Below are 24,543 nucleotides of genomic sequence, written 5' to 3'. Positions count from 1 at the left end.
GTAATTCTTGGAAGAGCTTGGCCGCGAACCTCTGTATAAAACTTTCCTTGTGTAGTTGTTGAAGTGTATATCACTGTATAAACATCAGAGGCCCGCGGTTGTTCAACGTCCTCCCAGCAAGCATAAGAAATATTGCCGGAACAACCGTGGACATTTTCAAGAGGAAACTAGATTTATTCCTCCAAGGAGTGCCGGACCAACCGGGCTGTGGTGGGTATGTGGGCCTGCAGGCCGCTCCAAGCAACAGCCTAGTGGACCAAACTCTCACAAGTCAAGCCTGGCCTCGGGCCGGGCTTGGGGAGTAGAAGAACTCCCAGAACCCCATCAACCAGGTGTGAGTGCCATGCCGGGGATGCATGCTGTAGGACTGGGCTGATGACCGTGGTGTTGAGTGATGTGTAGCCTGCTGAGGTTCCTGGAGGCTGCGCTCATGCCCTCAGTTTACAGTATGCTATTTATATGTGCCTCTCAAGCCCCAGTTAGGGTTGATTGATGAAGATTAAGCCACCCAAAAGATGGCACGAGCATGAATAGCCCGTAACCCAGTTAGGGTTGAGACATCTCCAAAGTATGTTGACCAGACCACACACTGGAAAGTGAAGGGACGACGACGTTTCGGTCCGACGACGACCCAAACGTCGTCGTCCCTTCACTTTCTAGTGTGTGGTGTGGTCAACATATTTCAGCCACGTTATTGTGACTCCTCGTCTCCAAAGTATGTTTGTATAATTGTTTAAGAGAGGAGGTTCTTCTTCACTGTGTACCGTCCTGCTGCTGTCCTCTTCCCTTCTTCTTCCCATTAACCTCACACTACATTTGTTGGTATTGAATTGCTGTAGATATTTCTGGGAGCGCCTCTCCAGCCCCTCTATATTTGGAGCAATTTACAATCATCAGATATCTCGACTCTTCTCGTTAATAACCTGCAAACAATGGCATACAGTATAAGACTGTCCGCGTATGTCTAGGTCATCGACATAGTTGAGGAATAACATATCGACATAGTTGAGCTCCAAGGACTAATACTTGGGGCACTCCGCTTGCTACTGTACGCCAATCTGCTTCCTCTCCTTGTACTGTGACGCTCTGTTTCCTGTCTGTAAGGTACTCTCAGCTACATCGTTGTTTTGTTGTTATAGATTCAGCTACTCGAAACAAGTTCCAAGTAGCACGGACTATGGTGAGCCCGTAGTGCACTTACCTGGCACAGGAGCGGTGCTGTCTCAGCTACATTGATTGATTGATTAAGATTAAGCCACCCAAAAGGTGGCACGGGCATGAATAGCCCGTAAGTGGTGGCCCTTTGGAGCCATTACCAGAATCATTAGCTGATACTGGAGATCTGTGGAGGTGCGACTACACCCTACGGAGAGGTCGTGACCTCTGTCAGCTACATCGGCGTTCTTCCTTTTAATACCAGCCACTTATCAGGCTTGGGTGGTTCCACTTGTCTTTAACGTGTAAACAACCAAAGGTGTTTTAGGTGTGGAGTAATATGAAGCGTGTCATCCCGCCTGGCTTACTGTCGTCCATCAGTGGGAGATTGATTGATTGATAAAGATAAACCCACCCAAGAGGTGGCACGGGCATGAATAGCCCGTAAGTCAGTGGTAGAACTTTACAAGGTTCCTTATACCCGCTTTATCTTTCCTTAGGTGGTGTCGGTACTTGTTTACATGCCTAGTTCTCTCTCTAAATGTTCACTAGTCGAATGCTTAGTACTCTCTCCAGTACTAACCTTCACTACTGGTCACACACCACAACAAACAATCCGCCAGCAAACAATTATCAACAAACAACAAACCCTCAACAATCATCACAATACTCAGCAACCGTCTGCTGGGGCAGCTATTGGCTGTGACGTCATGAGGAGCCGCAGACGTGACGTCACAATTCCTGAGAACAATTCCCCCCATCACCCCTCCCCCCCCGTCAACCGCCCCCCGTTGCCGGTCAACGCCCCTGACCCCCCACTCCCCCCCCCCCCCGCCGGCGGCGTCCATGAGGGGGCTGTCTGGATCAATATCACATGGTCTACCCCATGAGAAGGCGAGGGGGGGGGCGAAGGGGGGGGAGTGACACACTCACCTACAAGGGATGAACCACTGCTCTTGGGTCCCGCCTCTCAACATTTAATACGATAAAATGTTGCGACTGTGTCTGTCAGTTTGTGATGTCATCCCTGTCACAAAGTGTCACCCACACCTGTCACAAAGTGTCACCCACACCTGTCACAAAGTGTCACCCACACCTGTCACAAAGTGTTACCCACACCTCACCTGTCACAAAGTGTCACCCACACCTGTCACAAAGTGTTACCCACACCTGTCACAAAGTGTCACCCACACCTCACCTGTCACAAAGTGTCACCCACACCTCACCTGTCACAAAGTGTCACCCACACCTGTCACAAAGTGTTACCCACACCTGTCACAAAGTGTCACCCACACCTATCACCACATTTGCCACTGTATGTCACCCCCTCCGTTACTACCTGTCACACTGTCACCTCGTGTCACCACCTGTGTCTACAAGCTCACCTGTCCTTGTGCCTGCACATGCAGTAACCTGTCTTCGTACACTCCGTCATCGGCAGCCCATCTCCCTAATTATGAAAGTACTTCAAGGCTGGACGGTAGAACGACGGTCTCGCTTCATGCAGGTCGGCGTTCAATCCCCGACCGTTCAAGTGGTTGGGAATCTCCCCCCCCCCCTCCCTTTCCGCCCCATTCCCATCCCAAATCCTTATCCTGATCCCTTCCAAGTGCTATATAGTACTTAGGACAAAGCAGAGACATTTCTAACCACAACATATATATAAGACTTAACCTCTCCTGACAATCTTACGCCTAATACACGCTTTCGTAGGCCAATGTAGTACATATATAGGTCCTATAATAGGCCTAGGAATTTAAGTTTAGTTTTAAGCTTTATTTTGCCTTTATAAAATTAGTAGTACACAAGTGGTTCAGCGTCCATCGCTGCATATTGGTACTTTCGGCGTAGTAATTAGTACTTATACGATCATTTCAGGAGTACGGGTTGGTTTTGAGCACGTCTAACAGCTCCATTTGTCGGCACGTCTGTCCGTGCGTCCCTCAGAACCTGTTCCAATTTGGGAAAATACGTTTGCTTAGGCGCAGGGCCTAAGGTCAGGATTTGTTCATCAACAAGTATCGTAACTCGTTTTTGTTGGTTGAGAAATTTTTTCAGTTCAGTTTCAATAATTTTCGTTGTCGGGAAGAGTAAGCTTATGCATAGACAAACGAGGAGTCACAATAACGTAGCTGAAATATGTTGACCAAACCACACACTAGAAAGTGAAGGGACGACCGAAACGTCGTCGTCCCTTCACTTTCTAGTGTGTGGTGTGGTCAACTTATACGTAGAGTTATGGAGACCCTCCCAGGCAAAGAGCCTTGCTGTGGTTACTGAGGGGTCCTCCACTGTCACTCTTGGGACGGCAGCAACTGAAGTGCATATCACAGCTCACCAACTACATTTGTTTTTTAATTATTATTATTATTTGTTGTTATTCTGGGCCTGTAGACAACGCGGCGGCGAGGCATTTACTGCTGGTCATGTCACCCTCCAACCTCGGCTATTGATTGGCCAAAGCCAGTCGCTGGGTGGCGTGACGTAGAGACAACCCGCAGCTGTGATTGGCTGTCACTTGGTGTGTCTGCCACACTCTGGAGATCAACACAGCCACAAGTCAACAAACGTTTATGAAGGTACTTCCGAACCTGTGTATCTTTTCTCAGTCTTTGGAGGCTTTGTTTACATTTATTAAACAGTTACGAGCATCGAAACTTCAGAGTCAAATGTTGTTATTTTTATAAACAGCCGCCTAGTGCTTCGGAGCTGAAACTGTTTAATATATGTACACAGGCCGTCCTCCAAACAAAGACCAAAAAGTAATTCCATCCACCCGCCAAACCCCCAGGAGTTTATGAATGAAAAACGGTTTACACACGACTCACAACTGCTGACGTTCGAACATATCCGGAACAAGTGCTTCACTGACGAATTTTGTTCGAATCACAACGCTATAAATGCTTCACCCACGTACTACAATACAAATAATCGCCAACAGAACCTAAACACCTAACCTAACCTATCCTATGCCTATATATACACAATATGTTAATATATTATAATATTAATTTATACTTGAGAAAATTCCCGTTTTGAATGAACAGCATGTTAAAATTTATGAATGCGTCTGTGGGGTTAACCGCTGAATGTAATGGACTTCAGTCGAGGACGGGTTGGATTGTGAGTGGAGAACGAACTCGACTGAACTACCGCAACCCGTCCTCGACTCAAGTCCATTACATCCAGCGGTCGACCCCACAGACGCATTCCTAAATTTTAACATGCTGTTCATTCAAAACGGGAATTTTCTCAAGTATAAATTAATATTATAATATACTGGCATATTGTGTATATATAGGCATAGGATAGGTTAGGTGTTTAGGTTCTGTTGGCGATTATTTGTATTTGTAGTTCGTGGGTGAAGCATTTACAGCGTTGTGATTCGAACAAAATTCGTCAGTGAAGCACTTGTTCCGGATATGTTCGGATGTCATCAGTTGTGAGTCGTGTGTAAACAGTTTTTCATTTATAAACAGCTGCTTTGGCGGGTGGATGGGATCACTTTTGGGTCTTTGGAGGACGGGCTGACTACCGAGACCCTTTAGTAGCAGCTCGTCCTTCTAATAAAGACCCAAAAGTGATTCCATCCACCCGCCAAAGCAGCTGTTTATAAATGAAAAACTGTTTACACACGACTCACAACTGATGACGTCCGAACACTTCCGGAACAAGTGCTTCACTGACGAATTTTGTTCGAACCACAACGCTGTAAATGCTTCACCCACGTACTACAAATACAAATAATCGCCAACAGAACGTAAACACCTAACCTATCCTATGCCTATATATACACAATATTCCAATATATATTATAATATTAATTTATATTTAAGAAAATTCCTGTTTTAAATGAACAACATATAAAAATTTATGAATGCGTCTGTGGGGTCGACCGCTGGATGTAATGGACTTGAGTCGAGGACGGGTTGTTAGTAGATGTCAGAGCTGTAGAACCAATACACCAGTGGTTTAAGAGTTAGGAGGTGGGAACCCAAACCCGTAGCCCCCATCCCCTGCAAGTACAACTATGTGAGTACAAGAGCCACCTTGATATGGGAGGGAGGGGGGGGGGGGTAGAGAAGGTGGCTGACTGTGGGAACAGATGAGATGCCGTATGCTCACACCCGCTACTACGCCACACACACACACACACAGTTCGCTGGTGGCTGAGTGGACAGCACGCTGGATACGTAGTCCTGTGGTCCGGGGTTCGATTCCCGGCGCCCACGGAAACAAAAATGGGCGGAATTTCTTTCACCCAGATGCCCATGTTACCCAGCAGTAAATAGATACCTAGGAGTTAGACAGCTGTTACGGGCTGCTTCCTGGGGGGGGGGAGTGATTTTTTTTAGTAGTTAGTAATAGTTGATGATTGACAGTTGAGAGGTGGGTCGAAAGAGCCAGAGCTCAATCCCCGCAAGCACAACTAGATGAATACACGTACACACGCGGACATGTAGTATGCAGCTCCAGGATGGAGTCCGTATCTCGAGCATAAGACTAAATTGGAGAAGGTTCAGAGGTTTGCCACCAGACTAGTACCCGAACTGAGTGGCATGAGCTATGATAAGAGACAGCAGGAATCAAACTTCACGTCGCTGAAAGACAGGGGAGTTAGGGGGATATGATCACCACATACAAGATTCTCAAAGGAATTGATAGGGTAGACAAAGACAGTTTTTTTTTTAACACAAGGGGCACACGCACTAGGGGACACAGGTGGAGATTGAGTGCCCAAATGAGCCATAAAGACGTTAGAAAGAATTTGTTTACTGTCAGAGTAGTTAATAAATGGAATGCATTAGGCAGTGATGTGGTGGAGGCTGACTCCATACACAGTTTCAAGTGTAGATATGATAGAGCCCAGTAGGCTCAGGAGCCTGTATACCTGTATGACAGTTGAGAGGCGGGACCAGAGAACCGAAGCTCAACCCCCGCAAACACAACCAAGTGGGTACACATTGGCAGTCGTCACACATAAACGCACTACATATCCCTCTTGGCCATCACATCCTGACACACAGCCCAGGATGTGTGTCCGTCCACACCACATGCTTCCCTGCCCCTCTTCTACCTTGATGCTCTCATACACACCTCTTGTTCCTATACCTCTCTCTTCACCCACACTCACTTACACCACCTCATCCACACCTGGCTCAACTACACCACCTGGCTCATCCACACCTGGCTCAACTACACCAGGATCACCCATCCAGCTCCCGCCCAGTATTGCCAAACAGGAGTGACAAGCCCGTCAGACTCATGCCAGTACGTCTGACATTCCTTCAACTATCTTTTGTGTAGATCACCTGAAGCGGAGTACGACAGTGAGATAAGATTGGGGAGGGGCGTGAGGCAGGGTGGGGGAGGGGCATGAGGCAAGGTGAGGGAGGGATGTGAGGCAGGGTGGAGGAGGGATGTGAGGCAGGGTGGGGGAGGGGCGTGAGGCAGGGTGGGGGGGAGGGGCATGAGGCAAGGTGGGGGAGGGGAGTGAGGCAGGGGCGTGAGGCAAGGTGGGGAGGAGCGTGAGGCAGGGTGGGGGAGGGATGTGAAGCAGGGTGGGGGAGAGGCGTGAGGCAGGGTGGGGGAGGGGCGTGAGGCAGCGTGGGGGAGGGGTGTGAGACAGGGTGGGGGAGGGGCGTGAGGCAGGGTGGGGGAGGGGCGTGAGGCAGGGTGGGGGAGGGGCGTGAGGCAGGGTGGGGGAGGGGCGTGAGGCAGGGTGGGGGAGGGATGTGAGGCAGGGTGGGGGAGGGATGTGAGGCTGGGTGGGGGAGGGATGTGAGGCTGGGTGGGGGAGGGGCGTGAGGCAGGGTGGGGGAGGAGCGTGAGGCAGGATGGGGGGAGGGGCGTGAGGCAGCGTGGGGGAGGGGCGTGAGGCACGGTGGGGAGGGGCGTGAGGCAGGGTGGGGGAGGGGCGTGAGGCAGGGTGGGGAAGGGGCGTGAGGCAGGGTGGGGAAGGGGCGTGAGGCAGGGTGGGGGAGGGGCGTGAGGTAGGGTGGGGGAGGGGCGTGAGGCAGGGCGGCTGGGGGCCCGCCACGTGTTGCACGCATGAGTAGTATTGATCATGTCCAGACTCCCAACCACCAGTCTCCGGGAACTGGCGCTGACGCCCCCTGCTGTTCCCCACCCGACCCGGCCCTCTCCTCCTCCTCCTGCTGCTGTTGCTGCTGCTGCTGCTGTTGCTGATGTAGATGTTGCTGCTGCTGGTGGTTCAGTTGGTGCTGTTGATGGTGGTGGTGGTGCTGCAGGTTGCACAATGGCAGACGGCAACGAGGGGACTTGGTGTTGACGGAGGAAACTGCCGACGTGAGCGTCCCCTGCTACCGGTGTAACTGTTGTTGGTTAATGTAAGACTCCAGGCAGCCCGGCAGGTCATAAATCACCCACAGTAGGATCCTTACCCCCTACAGCCACCATCCGGAGACAAGTATTCTTAAACATTCTTTGTCGAGGGTAGAGCGCGCACGTGCCGGCTCGCGCGACACGTGCGCGCGTGCTGGGCGCCGCCCGCACTTGACAAAGACGCCCTTCTCTTGCTTCCAGTCTATTCATCAACATCGAGACTCGTCGAGTAAGTCAATGTAAGTTCCCTTGTAGGAGGGCACTATTTTTGGCGTGGTTAAGTCACTGCTCCAGCAAGGGTTCTTCTGCTGTCTTCAACTCACTCTTCACGACTCTGGATACTTTTGATGATTGACACTAAGTATAGTTATGCAGGCAACAAGTCACAACAACGGGGCTGAACATTACACAACCAACCCACACATCTGAAAACAAAGGAAGTGACGACGTTTCGCTCCATCCTGGACCAGTGTCACGTCGTGTGGGTTGGATGTCTAACTGAAAGTATACTTGTCATTACCTTAAATATCTGTCTGCGTTGTCCAGTCGATGACACCAACACAAATCAGTTCAAAGTTCCAGTCTGCAGGAGTAGTGGATGACCAGAACCTCAGAAGAGGCGGAGTTTGGACTGTACGAACAGCAGCAATACGTATATTCTTCACCACAGACAGAGGCACACTAAGCTACTCGCCCCAGCCCAACACGAAGCCATCCAACTCTTTACACACACCAAATATGACTTCTGAAGAGTATATGTGGGGATGGGAGGTGATGGGGAGCTGGGAGATCGGCAGTGAAATTGAAATTGAAATTGAAATAAGTTTATTGAGGTAAAATACACACAAAGGGATGAGGTAGCTCAAGCTATTCTCACCCCGTTAATCGGCAGTGAGTAGTATGGAGATACCGGATTGGGTACCGAGCAGTGCCCGGGTCTTCCCCCAAACACCCTTCATGTCTTTTTTTCTCACACCTACCCCGGCCCTGCCCACACTTACACCCTTCCCCTGTCTCCTCTGCCCACATACACCCCTTTCCCTCGGCTCCCCCCACCCTCCCTGTCCACACAAGACCCTTCCCATACACTCCTTTCCCCATCAATATAACCAAAAGGTTGTGCCCAGAATGCAAACATATCTATATGTTTACAAAATCAATATCTGAAATCAATATTATTTAAACTAGTGCTAAACTCCATAGATTCAACTCTGAACATTTCACATCCACAGGCTCCGTGAAGAAGGGGCACACTGCCCCTCCTCATGTGGACGACGCCGGCCCCCCCCTTCCCCCACTGGACACTCCAGAAAATAAGTTACAATTCTGTAAAGTTTAATGAGGCTAGCCCCAAGCTTCTCGCACACAGTTGTTGTTGTTTAAGATTCAGCTACTGGGAACAGAAAGTTGCAAGTAGCACGGGCTATGGTGAGCTCGTAGTGTACTGACCTGGCACAGGAGCGGGGCAAGTAGCACGGGCTATGGTGAGCCCGTAGTGTACTTACCTGGCACAGGAGCGGGGCAAGTAGCACGGGCTATGGTGAGCCCGTAGTGTACTTACCTGGCACAGGAGCCGGGCTGTAACTTGTGGGGCGCACACAGTTATTCTCCTTCATATATGTACATATATTTTGGTAGCAGTCTTTCTTGTAAACACATGTTGAATATGACCGAAAAGGTAAGATTAATAATTCTAACACGAATTTTCTCAATTTTGATTTTCTCAATATTGATTTTTGATTTTGATATATTATGTAGATATATAAAGGTAAAGTGGGGGGGGGGGAGGGTGGCGGAGTGTAGGTGTGACAAGTATGGCGTTGTAATAATACCACCACCAGCAGCTGTCCCATAGTGGGAGTACCAATAATACCACCACCAGCAGCAGCAGCTGTCCCGTAGTGGGAGTACCAATAATACCACCACCACCAGCAGCAGCTGTCCCGTAGTGGGAGTACCAATAATACCACCACCAGCAGCAGCAGCTGTCCCATAGTGGGAGTACCAATAATACCACCACCAGCAGCAGCAGCTGTCCCATAGTGGGAGTACCAATAATACCACCACCAGCAAAAGAATTAAGATTAACATTTCGTCATTATTTTCTGCCAATTCAACCCCCTTCCCTGAACACTTTTCAGTAGGGTACTGGGAGCAGCACTTGTCCTTTCAGCAGTGCCACCCGGAGGAAGGGCAGAGTAGGAAGAGAGCCTCTTGCTTTTCAGTCTTGATCTCATCTGTTTAGGCACGATATTGTGTAGCAGTGCCAGTGATTATGGTTAGTGTTCAGAGTGATCTTTGTTGAGACAATCAGGTCTGCTGTTGTCTGCAGGCGGTCCCTCGATGCACAAAATAACACCATAAAAGCAACAACAGTAGAATGTGGGGTGGGGGCAGGGAAGGGGGAGAAATGGGTAGGGGATGGGGGGTTGGGGAGGGGTAAGGTTTGAGGAGAGTAGTAAGACGTAAGATACAAACTGGGGCGCTCTTTCATATGAGGTCATGGGCTGATACGCACTTATTGTATGATGGCAAATATACAAAAGAAATAACTGGTGCATTGTTGAGACTCTCTCTGAGGCCCTTGTCACCGTGGACCGCCATAGTGACACTTCCATGATGGTGTACAGTGACACCCATTGTTGATGGTGTACAGTGTCACCCATTGTTGATGGTGTACAGTGTCACCCATTGTTGATGGTGTACAGTGTCACGCATTGTTGATGGTGTACAGTGTCACCCATTGTTGATGGTGTACAGTGTCACCCATTGTTGATGGTGTACAGTGTCACCCATTGTTGATGGTGTACAGTGTCACCCACTTAAGTCAGTTTCCCATTTTAAATGTTTGCAAGTTCTATGTTTAAATTTCCCAGTCAGTCCTTTTACTGTTGAAATTGAATTTATGGAAAAGTCCTTCCCGCTCGTTAATGCTTTTGGATCTATTAATGGTATTGATGGTAGTTTGTACTTCACTGAGCTTGTGATCCGAGTGTGTGTGTGTGGGACCTGAGACTGTTATGCTCCTGACTATTTCTTCTTGGTAAGTTGTCTATGGCTCTCCATCCTTGTCAAAGACTCTTAATTATAGCAAGTTGCCTAAGAGTCTCCATCATAGTAAATATATATATATATATATATATATATATATATATATATATATATATATATATATATATATATATATATATATATATATATAATATATATATATACACATATAATATATATATATATATATATATATATAATATATATATATATATATATAATATATATATATATATATATATATGTCGTACCTAGTAGCCAGAACTCACTTCTCAGCCTACTATTCAAGGCCCGATTTGCCTAATTAGCCAAGTTTTCCTGAATTAATATATTTACTATAATTTTTTTCTTATGAAATGATAAAGCAACCCTTTTCTCTATGTATGAGGTCAATTTTTTTTTATTGGAGTTAAAATTAACGTAGATATATGACCGAACCTAACCAACCCTACCTAACCTAACCTAACCTATATTTATAGGTAAGGTTAGGTTAGGTAGCCAAAAAAAGCTAGGTTAGGTTAGGTTAGGTAGGTTAGGTAGACGAAAAAACATTAATTCATGAAAACTTGGCTTATTAGGCAAATCGGGCCTTGAATAGTAGGCTGAGAAGTGCGTTCTGGCTATTAGGTACGACATATATATATATATATATATATATATATATATATATATATATATATATATATATATATATATATATATATATATATATATAATATATATATATATACAGAAAAACAAGAGTAGAGGAAGGAGAAGCTATCCATGCAGGACATAGCTGGTCACTAGAGACCTGCTTGATACAAGTCACAATTCCAAAGTGAAACAAACGGTACTCAAAGGAGGTGGCCAAGTATGCCTGGGTGTTCCAGGCGGGAATGTAGTGCCCAAGGGGGACTGTAAGATGTGGTGAGGGGTACTCACCGTGGTGTCGTCGAAGTAGAACTGAGCCTTGGGGGCGTAGACCTGGGGCGAGATGCTCTCTGGGGGGATTTCCAGCACCTCCCCCTCCCGGATGGTTTCCAGGTTCAGCATTGCCATCTTTGAGTCGATCCGCGACAAATCCACCTCTTTGATCGGGTTTTCATCGAGCGCCTGCTCCATTTTCTCAAGTTCCTCCTTATCTTTGTCCTCCTTTGAGATGAGATCTTCTGACAGCTTGTTGGAACCTTCAATTGGACTCGGAGGGACGTCATCGTTCTTAGTGTTCTCCAGCGGGGGGTCGACGGTCGCCCCCTTGCTCGTCCCCGCCAGCCTCTCGTTGGTCTCCTCCTTCCTCTCCTTGTCGGTCTTTCCGCCCGCCATCTCGTCTTCTTTATTATCCACGGGCTTGTCGCTGGATATCTGCTTGTCGAGCTTCATGATGGTGTAGTGGAGGGCGGCTAGGCTATGCGCGCTACCATCTTCGGGCCGGAGCTCCTCTACCACACGCTGCCGGCAAACACACACAAATAGTAAAAAGAAACCTCAGTGTCACCTGCCTTAATTAGCTAAAAATAATAATTCAAAACATGGAGGAAGGCATATATAGTTGCATAAGTATACTTCATATGCAAAATAAACTCACACGCACACACAACACAGGTGGAGGATATGAGCATATGGATGGTAGTAACGAGGGAGTATGCTGGGTGTATAGTGGAAGTAGTCTGCTGGTTGTCGTGGTAAGAAATAGTATGGATCCCAGCACTATAAAGATTAATATACTTAAAGGAAGTTCTTATGTTGACCAGCCTAGCATATGCCGCTGATTATATCCTTTTGATGTGGGCCTCTGGGGACAGGTTCGCTGTGATATCAACCCCCAGATCTTTCTCTCTATTTGACTCTTGCAGGATTTCACCTCCCAGATGATACATTGTGTTCAGCCTTCTGCTCCCTTCCTCTAATTTCATTACTTTGCACTTTCATGAGTTGAACTTTAGTAGCCATTTTCTAGACCATTCCACCAGTTTGTCCAGGTCGTCCTGTAGTCTCTGTCTATCTTCATCTGTCTTGATTCTTCTCATAATTGTTGCATCATCAGCAAACATTGAGAGGAATGAGTCTATACTCTCTGGAAAGTCGTTTACATATATTAGAAACAGGATGGGTCCAAGTACAGAGCCCTGTAGAACCCCGCTGGTGACATCTCGCCACTCTGATGTCTTTCCCCTCACAGTTACTCGCTGTTTCCTGATGCTTAGATACTCCCTTATCCACTGGAGCTACCTTTTACTCCTGCCTGTTGTTCCAACTTTTGTAACAGCCTTTTGTGAGGTACTGTGTCAAAGGCTTTCAGACAGTCCAAGAAAAATGCAGTCTACCCACCCTTCTCTTTCTTGCCTAATTTGTGTTGCTTGCTCATAAAATTTTATTAAACCTGTGAGGCACGATTTAACATCTCTGAGTCCATGCTGGTGGTGTTACAAAGCTATTTCCCTCCAGATGCTCTATTAGCCTTTTCCTCATGATTTTCTCCACCTTGCATGGTATACAAGTTAGGGAAACTGAGCTGTAGTTCAGCGCCTCTTACCTGTCACCGTTTTTGTGTATTGGGACTACATTAGCTGTCTTCCAGCTTTCCGGTAGGTCTTCTGTTTCCAGTGACCTGTTATACACCATAGAAAGTGGCACACTTAGTGCCTTTGTACCTTCTTTAAGTATCCATGGTGAGATTCTGTCAGGCCCAGCAGCCTTTCACATTCAGCTCCATTTGACCTCATCACAATTGAAGTCAAATTCCTCCAAGGTTGCTTGGTTTGCCTACTCATTTAGTGCAGGGACTTCTTGTTCTATTGTGAAGACCTCCTGGAATCTCTTGTTGAGTTCTTCACACATCTCTTTGTCATTCTCTGTGTATCTGTTCTCCACTTTTCTCAGTTTCATCGCTTGTTCCTTCACTGCTTTTTTCCTCCTGATGTGGCTGTGGAGCAATTTTGGTTGTGTCTTAGCGCGCGCGCGCGCGTGTGTGTGTGTGTGTGTGTGTGTGTGTGTGTGTGTGTGTGTGTGTGTGTGTGTGTGTGTGTGTGTGTGTACTCACCTAGTTGTGCTTGCGGGGGTTGAGCTCTGGCTCTTTGGTCCCGCCTCTCAACTGTCAATCAACAGGTGTACAGGTTCCTGAGCCTATTGGGCTCTATCATATCTACACTTAAAACTGTGTATGGAGTCAGCCTCCACCACATCACTTCCTAATGCATTCCATAATGCAGTGTGTGTGTGTGTGTGTTTTCGCGGAGGAAAGCTGTCTCGATTCCCACCAACACGTGACCTCACACCAATCTATATATATGGTGTCTACGTCAGCATTCATCAGTTGCAAACTTTCCCCTCGTTGAGCTAATTTGGGGTTAATTAGCTGCAGAGCGGGATACTCTTGTTGCACGCTGCGGAAATGAGATTCGGGATATATCATGTTGCAGAGGCCCGCCGCAGTAGCATATTTAATCTCAGATTAAATGACTGCTCTTGTTAAAGTGCTAAATAGTTAATTACGTTTTTTTCGGAAGCAAGGATGGAAAGTTTTTTGTAATTTCACCAAACATTTTTTTTCATCAATATTCTCCTGCTTTTTTATTTTTAGCATTGGGCAACTGGGGCCTGATTCATGAAGCAGTTACGTAAGGTCTTACGAACCTGCAGATCTTTTCTCAATCTTTGGCGACTTTGTTTACAATTATTAAACAGTTAATGAGCTCCGAAGCACCAGGAGGCTGTTTATAACAATAACAACAGTTGATTGGAAAGTTTTTCATGCTTGTAAACTGTTTAATATATATAACCAAAGCCGTCAAAGATTGAGAAAAGATGTACACGTTCGTAAGTACTTGTGTAACTGCTTCTGAATCTGTCCTCTGGAGACGAGGGCGGGCGAGGCAGAGTGGGTGGGCCGCGGTGGGGCTCAGTAAACCAGTTGTCGCAGCCTGGTGAACACGTGCGCCTCATTTGTTCGCTCAGGTCAATGCCAGGATGAGAAGAGGTAATCACGTGGCCAGGGCACTGCCTATACGTAGAGGGCACGTGGCCAGGGCACTGCCTATACGTAGAGGGCACGTGGCCAGGGCACTGCCTATACGTAGAGGGCACGTGGCCAGGGCACTGCCTATACGTAGAGGGCACGTGGCCAGGGCACTGCCTATACGTAGAGGGCACGTGGCCAGGGCACTGCCTATACGTAGAGGGCACGTGGCCAGGGCACTGCCTATACGTAGAGGGCACGTGGCCAGGGCACTGCCTATACGTAGAGGGCACGTGGCCAGGGCACTGCCTATACGTAGAGGGCACGTGGCCAGGGCACTGCCTATACGTAGAGGGCACGTGGCCAGGGCACTGCCTATACGTAGAGGGCACGTGGCCAGGGCACTGCCTATACGTAGAGGGCACGTGGCCAGGGCACTGCCTATACGTAGAGGGCACGTGGCCAGGGCACTGCCTATACGTAGAGGGCACGTGGCCAGGGCACTGCCTATACGTAGAGGGCACGTGGCCAGGGCACTGCCTATACGTAGAGGGCACGTGGCCAGGGCACTGCCTATACGTAGAGGGCACGTGGCCAGGGCACTGCCTATACGTAGAGGGCACGTGGCCAGGGCACTGCCTATACGTAGAGGACGTGTAGTAACCGCGGACTTGACCACACTACACACACACACACAGAGGTATAGACCTGGGGCCAGATTCACGAAGCAGTTACGCAAGTACTTACGAACGTGTACATCTTTCCTCAATCTTTGATGGCTTTGGTTACATTTATTAAACAGTTTACTAGCATGAAAACTTGCCAATCAACTGTTATTATTGTTATAAACAGCCCCCTGGAACTTCGGAGCTCATTAACTGTTTAATAATTGTAAATAGAGCCGCCAAAGATTGAGAAATGATACACAAGTTCGTAAGTGTTTGCGTAACTTCTTCGTGAATCTGGCCCCAGAAGACTAGCTGCTGGTCAGTTGAGAGGAGTCATCACTAACACAGCAAATGGCAGGCGACTACTGAAGGGAAGGTCGTGGCCTCCATTTTGAGGGAGAGAGATGGATAACCATTGTGAGAAAGAGAGGTAGATGCCGATTTAGAGGGAGAGAAGTAGATGACCATTTACAACACCAGTACCCAACCGGCGGGTCACAAAATGGGGTCGCGGAATCAATATTCCGAGTACATGTGAATCACCGAGCTGTGTATCCAGAATCACAAGTACCGAGTATCCAGACTAAACAATGGAAGTTTTCCCTCACGTGAAAATCTTACTATTTCTACGGGTACGTCTAGTGACCAAGTTTGTGTTTTATACTGCGATTGTGCATGCGCATGCACCTGCTTACATTTTCCAGAAAAGCAATGTGCAAAACACAAACAAATCTTCCAAATTAGAAAAAAATTAACTATATGTACGAGTATGAGGAAATTTAGAGAAGAGCCGGATGATTGTTAGAGCCGGTCTTATGCTTCAGTCAGTCTAACTCATCTCATAAGCTACATATATTCATCCGTGGCTACATATTCATTTTTTCATATGAACCATATTATAATTATTATAAAAAATCATACATTTGTTTTTATAAAACATATTTGCAGCACCACACCTGTCATAGCTCACACCTGCCCTGCTCCACACCTACCCTACTCCACACCTACCCTGCTCCACACCTGCCCTGCTCCACACCTACCCTGCCCTGCTCCACACCTACCCTGCCCTGCTCCACACCTGCCCGAGCGAGCATGACGATGCCAAGGAGCGAGCATGACAAGGACAGGAAGGGTGATGAAGTGTTAAGAGTGAAGTGGTGCATCACACTACACTGAAAAACATCCTGCTCCCTTGCTGACCATCACCGCCAATACTGGTGTAACTCCCAGCTCTGTTGATGTTACCTGCCCCTCACTGTCTGCCCCCCCCCCCTCACACTCTGCCCCCTCACTGTCTGCCCCCCCTCACACTCTGCCCCCCTCACTGTTGTAGTTATATCCCAAGTGCTTCTTCTCTAAGATTGTGAGGGAGGGTTCTCTAAACCAGTCTTCATACCTGAAGCCTCTCAATTCTGGTACCAGTCTAGTTGCTAACCTCTAAACATTCTCAAGTTTCTGTTTATACTTCACAAGGTGTGGGGGTTCCATGCTGGTGCTGCATACTTGGGTGATGGTGTCACATAGGCAGTGCCAAGTGTCAGGCAGCCACCATACCTGGCAGTAAGGTAATATAGAACTTATTATTAAATTATGATATTTTGTCCTTTGTCAGTGCTTGACCCTTGCCGCTGGAGAGGAATAGTTTTCCCTGGCCGTGGTCCGCATCATCATGCAGCCCAGCCTCCTGTCTTGGTAGTACTGACAGTAACGATGAGAACCATAGTACATATACCGACGTACAACGCAATTCGAAAGTAGAAATCGGTACTGTTTAATTTGGACACGCCGGAAAAGATTTGCTATTTATGTACCAAAGGAGAACTAAACTAACCTAACCTGAATTGTTAAAATCACTTAACAATTCATTGTATACTAAACACAACCGTACAATATAACTAATAAAAAGCTTTATCAATAAAATCAACAAAAATCGATAATTAAATTTATTGCTATATAAATTTCCAGGATTTTGAAAAGATTACAAGAAAAAATAATAATAAAAATGATGATGATGTGTAAGAAGTGAGGGGGGGGGGGGGGTGTGGAGTCTACATAATGCCTTACATAAAGCCCGGTGTTTACAATACGGGCCGCGTGTGTCCGCGCCCCACCACCACACATATGCTGCTTACCATTCTAAATGTGTGGCCACGCCTGTGGTAGAAAATAATAAGAACAAAAAAACAACAGCAGCAGCAACAAAAATAATAATAATAATATGTATTCGAAAGAGTGTGTACACGACGAAAATGGGAGTGACAGGTGTAGGACAGGTCTTACACGTACTAATGACGCCACTATCACACAAAGCGTGCTCCCCATAATGTGAAAAAAATTAAAACTAATTGAGATCAAAACAATAATGAGTTGAAGTAGAGAAATAGACTAGAAAGACAATTACTACATGGTGATTGGAACACCAGAAATTGCCACACAGCACCAGACAGTAATTTTCGCAGAATAAACAGATGAAATGCAATATTTTAATACATTCATTCATGGTAGATATAAAACCAACAACAGGATCAGTACCTGCAACAAGAGGAGCAACAACACGTGCAGGAGTGATGCCGCATCAACAATATATGACGCAGTGAACATCTGTCACTCAACACCGTCACACACCTGCCTGAAAAGTGACGGGCTGTGACATGCCTAGAGTATAGAGTATGCCTCGTCTGATCGGCATTTGCATTTTTTTGGGGGGGAGTGGGGCTCTATTGTCTATTGGTCTACTGCCATACAGCAATACTATGCTGTGTGCCAGCATAGTTCCTCATCCTGATCTCAACTCATTCGTCAAAAATAAATAGCTTCCTGAAGTGTACTTATTTTGCATATTTGAAGTGAAATGCCACGCTTGTGTACGAATCTGCGGGCAAGACGGTTTGTGGAGACTGTAACCCAGTGGCGGCGAGCAGCCGTCGTAACGGTGACCGCTGGCTATCAGTACTCACCTGAGTAGACTGACAGCTGTGGTCGTACACAAAGACAAGCACGAATCAATACTACGACAATGTCATCCCCACGCACAGCAACCGCCTTGTACTGGTATTATTGTCAACAGTAGTGATCTCCTTGGTCCTCCTGGGGCTGAGATTGGTCTCACTGGTCCTCCTGGGGCTGAGATTGGTCTTATAGGTGTTCATGGGGCTGAGATTGGTCTCACTTGTGCTCCTGGGGCTGAGATTGGTCTCACTGGTGCTCCTGGGGCTGAGATTGGTCTCACTTGTGCTCCTAGGGCTGAGATTGGCCTCATTGGTCCACCTGGGACTGGGATTGGTCTCACTAGTGCTCCTGGGGCTGAGATTGGTCTTACTGGTCTCCTGGGTACACGGGTGCCACTGACGCGACCTGTGACTCACTGGTACTTACCACCCGGCCACTGACCGTGGCGGGGATATTGAGCTCGTGACGTGAAGAACCCCCATTCTTCCTGGCCACATTTGTCAGTTGTATCTGCAGGTTGAGCAGTGTCCTGCCTTTGTCTGAGTGAGCACATTGTCCCACAAGTCATTATGAGCACATTGTATCATAGGTTATTATGAGAACATTGTTCCGCAGGTTATGTGTGTCACAATATGTGTCTTGAAGAAGTGCTCCGGACTCACTATAATTAAAAAGTTTCCCATTTGGCCAAATTCAATAGTACAAACGTCAACTTTCTGGTGGTGCATCACTACATACTGATACTTTCAACTAAATAGTTGCTCATCACTACATACTGATACTTTCAACCAAATAGTTGCTCATCACTACATACTGATACTTTCAACCAAATAGTTGCTATAAGTACTTTCATTTTAGGAGGCTGTGTGGTCAGTACAAGACGTGTCCTACGCTGGGCGGGCACAAGCCCTCCGTGGCCCCTAGCTGCCTTCACTCGGGCCTCGTATTTCATAGGGGCATCGTAATACACACCTTTACCAACAGCGTACAGCTTCACTATACACGAGCTTCACTTAACACAAGACCCTCACGATACACGATCTTCACTATATAACTCTCATTCCAGCTGATTTGCATGTGTGCAAGCACGCAAGACAGATTAAAAGGTTGTAGAACACTTGTAACATAAATTTTGCATCTAAGCATCATCATGGATTCAGAAAGATAATCTTGCTTGGCGACCAAACCACTCATTAGAAAGTGCAGAAACGACGACGTCGTCGATTCATCATCTTCCAATGTGTGGTTTGGTTATCAAATCTTCAGCCACGTTATTGCGACTCATCGTCTGCAGAATCATGCTTGACAAACTTATTAGAGTGTGAGTGAGTACCTTTCAGGAAGAAGGCAAAGCGTCATAGTAAGAGGAGAGCTATCAGAACGGAGAGGAGTAAATAGTGGAATACCTCAAGGGTCAGTACTAAGGCCCATCCTGTTCCTAATAAAAGTAAAAGATTTAACAGAGAACGTAAGTTCATTCATATCGATATTTGCTGACAATGCTAAGCTAATGAGAAGAATCGTAACCGAGAAAGACTGCAATACAGTACAAGATGAACTAGAGAATCTCCAGATGTCTGATAAATAGCTACTAGACATTAACGCTAACAAATGCAAGACAGGAGTGGACATATCTCAAGACCTAACACCAGAGGCACACAGCAGAATGATGGCAGCATACATAATACCAGCACACCTGACTAGCCTTCAGGAACTTCTAAAAAGAATTCTTCCGAGCCCTATATATATATATATATACACATCTTTGGTGAGACCCATTCTTGAGAGTGCTGCCCCAGCATGCAGCCCTTACCTAAAGAAATAAAAAATAAAACTAGTAGAGGTAAAAAAAATATGCAACAAGGTTCGCCCGTGAGCTAATTTACTGAATCTAAAGTCATGTAGGGATAAGTGGATATTAAATTACAAACAAATTAGCCTAAGAGGACTCTCAGCCAAATAAATCCTTAAGTCCTACCGTTATCTAAACGACATATACCCTATATCCCGAATCATATTCACTTATATGGTCTTTATCAGACATCACTTGAATAACCCACCCACACGCCCCGATCTCGTTCCAGCAGAATAACCGTTCCAACGGTTATTCTCCTCCCAACGGAGGCGACACTTCTTGTTATCCAAAACTATTTTAACAGCTGCTTTTATTTAATACATATTTTTATGGGTGAACGAGACCCACTATCGATATTACACCTTCACCAAACAATGCAACAATATTTGTTGTGTTTGTTCATACAGGATACGTAGGATACAAACAATATTTGTGTTATGTTCCTCATTTTTTGTAAATTATCGGCTTCGTACTTAAACACGTTTTCTTCCATGCCATGTAACGCGACGCAAGAGTCCGGTCAACCCTTTTCACCCTCCCCCCCCCCCCCACACACACACACACACACACAAAAGAATCGCTACAAAAAGTTGTTGGATATTCACCGAGTAAGACCGTGGTGACACACAGCGGGGCGGACTCTCACGTGCACGCTAGAGTGACAATGACGGTGACGCCCACCGTTACACTGTAACACTGCAGTACTGTAATAAGAATACAGCCCTTGTAACTTGATCACAAATTTGCTTGGCAAGCGAATTCGAGTGTGACTGTGTACGTTAACAAATTGTAACTATTTCATCAATGCAATTGCTTGGCTAGACGAATATTGGGGTTGAGTTTTTAAGCCCATTACGCGCCTGTGTACCTTCCCAGCACCGCGCGCAGGACGGGTGCGGGGTGCATAATAAACTAAAGCTTGTGGTGCGAGTAACAACGAGTCCCACATCCAAGGCGACCGCGCTCACTCCTCTGGGTTGACAACAGATTAGTTTCCAGGGAAGGACAGTAATGGGTTTCCTGTCCTCTTATATAGTACATCGCATTTTGACGTATAAATACCCAACAGCCAAAATGATGTAAAGTACCATAAATAATAGCGGCTCGCATAACAAACGGGCTGTCACGTTTTCTGTTCGTGGGTCCTCGGTTAGGTTAGGTTCTGGCAATTTAGTACATCCTTTTTGTGACGTTGTGACAACTGGAGGGGGACGGCTGCTCCATCACATCCCGCACGCGCCTCACGCCACCAATAATACAAACTGCTCACAGCATTTAAAACTCCTGATACACTTGAAAACTTGGGAATCGAAGTATAATTGATGGGATCTGTGCTTAATACCTCAAATACTAGATCAGAACCTTTCGTCTGGGCAGGCAGGGATAATGATTGCATGCTTCACTAAGTATTTAAGTCATTATAAAAATAAGGCGCCAGACCCGGAAGACTTTAGCATCGTCTACGACATATATATCTAGGAATTTAGTTTTCGTTATAAATCAGGATGCCAAAGGTTTCAGATTCATCGAGGATGTTATCGAGGGACACATGATGTTTTAGTAAACTCTATTTTATGAGAAAAAATATAAAATTCCCAAAACAATCGAACTTACATGTTCGGAAACTGATGGATTGTGTCCTTACATGAACCTGGTAGTCGATGGACTTTTAATGACCTAACCATTATGTATTTTAGTTTGTTTTAAGACAGGGATCTTTGCGTTTGGTGAAGGGGCCAAGTCTCCATGCCCTGTGGTTGGGTGGAGGAACCTCGCCAGCTGCATCCTCAACCCCTCCGCGTAGCAACGGCAGAAAAGGACAACAAATAACTTGTGGGAACATGCCACACTAAATGATAGAACATGAACAAATCCACAAGGGCCTTGATGCTAGAAAATGAAAAGAACACAGCATGATTGAACTTACTGTGCTAGAAAGCACATTAATGATTTCTTCAATTCATCACGAAAACACTTCAAGATGTTGACCAAACCACACACTAGAATGTGAAGGGACGACGACGTTTCGGTCCAACCTGGACCATTCTCAAGTCAAGTCGACTTCAAGATTTGTTTACGTCAACAGTTTTACGCTTCCATCTAACAAAATGTTACATACATTGATCGCCTCGACAACACACACACGAGGTGTCACTCAGACGATGGTATATTATTAATGAATTTGTAGCACTTCATCGATTACCACGACAATCTAAGCAGATATTTTTCACAAGCTGCTGCTGCTGCCCTGTGGTATCTGAGGCGTTAATAACGCGTACCACCATCCACTATATATACACGCACCACTTCACCTTCTGAAACCTAACCTTCCTCTCCCTAAACCACACAGAAGATTGTATGAAGCTACAGTGCTGAGAGGATGGGTAGTGTCACACAGCTCCTCTTGCTAACTCCCCCATCCTTCCCCCCCCCCAACACACACATATGTGAATACACACGTACAAAGAGAGGAATTCCTTAGACCAGCAACTTCAAGAACAAAAAGACACTGGATATGGAAACAAAGGTGCCAAAAAAATATTTAAAAAAAAAATCTTTTGCAAACAGACTAGTAGACAGTGGGAACAAGTGAAAAGGTGGTGGAGGCCAAAACCGTCAGTAGTTTCAAAGCGTTTTACTGTATGACAAAGAATGCTGGGAAGACGGGACATCTCGAGCGTAGCTCTCATCCTGTAACTACACTTGGGTAATTACAGTGCTCTGGGGTCGTAGTCCTAAGGACCCGGGTTCGATTCCCAATCGAGGCAGAAACAAATTTGCAGTTTCCTTCACCTGATGTTTGTGTTCACCTAGCAGTAAATAGGTACCCAGGCGTTAGACAGCTGCTACGGGCTGCACCCTGGGGGTGTGAGAGAGAAGTATGTAGTAGATATGATAGAAGAGATCTAGGACGGGAGGGAGTACATTAGACAACCGACAGTTAGAAAGGCAGGGTCCAAGAGCTAACAGCTCGACCCTCTGCAAGCACAGATAGTAAATACACACACACACACACACACACACACACACACACACACACACACACACACACACACACACACACACACACACACACACACCTGCTTCCGACACCCTCCTGCTATCTTGAATCATAACCCTCACTGTGGTAACAAAGACGCTCCTGGCAGGAGTAACTTGTGAGGTGTAGTGGTAGTCAGCACAAGACAATTTACGGTAACCAAAGATCGAGGTATTGACGGCCTGGGGGGGGGGGGGGGACCAGCTGCACCACAGCTGGCCGCCACCTTATCAAACCGGACGCCCGCGACCAGATCCTTTTCCTGCACCTTTCCTAATAATGTTTATTATATATAAATAATCAATTATATTTTTTGCGTAATGATTTGATCATTCCATTACTTAATAACTTATACAATCTTAACATTTAAAACATTCCACCTTAATCACCTTTAAAAGCTTCCATGCGTTTATAAACGTATATAAATGTTGCACATTAAGATACTAGAAAACTTGAATTCTGAATATAATATATTCCTGTTAAGTCACCAAACCTCAAATTAAATATCTGCAAAGAAATAACCAAATAACTGGATTGTTGTCGTAACATTTCCAACTCGTGTACGGTAATGAGGCGTAAAGATGTTGGTATAAATGTCAGTGGAGTGAGGTAGGTGTTTGTGAGAGTAGGTTGAGAGTAATAAGTAAATATAAGGAGTGGATGGAGAGACGCTGGTGTAGCCACCAGCAGGCTGCTCTCCACCATTCACACACCACATACACCTCTTCCACCTGGTGTGGTCACTCGCTAGCTACCTTGACACGATCACTCGGCACTCAGGGTGTTCCCCGACACGCGGCATGGCTGGCAGAGTCGCTGGGTGGAGGTGGAGGGCAGGAGGAGAGCCCGAGAGGACGCGGGAGCCCAGACTGTTCCCGACGCGGCCGCCGCCATCCCCGGCCTCACGCCGGCAACCACGCGCGCACGCTCCCGTTTTCCCTCCCCCCACACACGCTATATCTTAACAGAGAACTGTAAGTCATATGTAATCACATGCGCCACTCTTCACACGTTCAACAATAACCACTTATATTTAAATATAATGGGCTAATTTGAACCTACATGTTCAAATTAGCACTTTTTTTTATTTATTACACAAATTGATCCTAACAACTATTGATTTTCTGCTTTAACAATGGGTCCTTGAAATGGCGCTAAAACCAAGTGAAATATCTTTTATGTAGGTCATGTGCACGGTGACCGTATAAAAATGTCTACATTATCATATATATAGTACATTTTACTATATTTATGATAATGTAGACATGTTCAAGCAGTTAGGTCACTCATTGACTATGGTGCTCCTGCTCTTACATCCCTCAGTGATAATCAATGGGAGAAACTGGAAGTGTCTCAAAATGATGCCCTCAGAACAATGCTGGGAGCACCTATATGGACGCGTCGGAGAATCTAAGAATGGAAACCAACTTACCAGCATTAGAAAACAGGATCAAACAATTAAAGGATAGCCACCATAACAGCAAAACTTTTTGGAACCACCGCCAGACTGTCAATCAAAGATAGCATACACAGATCGCTTCAC

General features: G+C 46.3%; 1 protein-coding gene across 3 annotated transcripts in view; it reads right to left on the bottom strand.

Moving 5' to 3' along the window:
- Positions 1–23,911, bottom strand: part of LOC123755025 (monocarboxylate transporter 12) — a 96,575-nt gene extending 72,664 nt beyond the window's left edge. For all 3 annotated transcript variants that reach the window (XM_045737443.2, XM_045737445.2, XM_045737444.2), the window contains exons 1-2: positions 23,756–23,911; positions 11,476–11,982 (exon numbers count right to left, since the gene is read on the bottom strand). In XM_045737443.2, the coding sequence (XP_045593399.1) occupies positions 11,476–11,913 (438 nt within the window). In that variant the 5' untranslated portion in view covers positions 11,914–11,982; positions 23,756–23,911. The remainder of the gene's footprint in view (positions 1–11,475; positions 11,983–23,755) is intronic.
- Positions 23,912–24,543: the final 632 nt, after the last annotated feature.

The sequence above is a fragment of the Procambarus clarkii genome, chromosome 28, assembly GCF_040958095.1.
Source record: "Procambarus clarkii isolate CNS0578487 chromosome 28, FALCON_Pclarkii_2.0, whole genome shotgun sequence".
In the NCBI taxonomy this organism is placed as follows: Eukaryota; Metazoa; Arthropoda; class Malacostraca; order Decapoda; family Cambaridae; genus Procambarus; species Procambarus clarkii.
The sequence above is the reverse complement of the archived record's forward strand: the minus strand, read 5'-3'. Positions and strand labels throughout refer to the sequence as shown.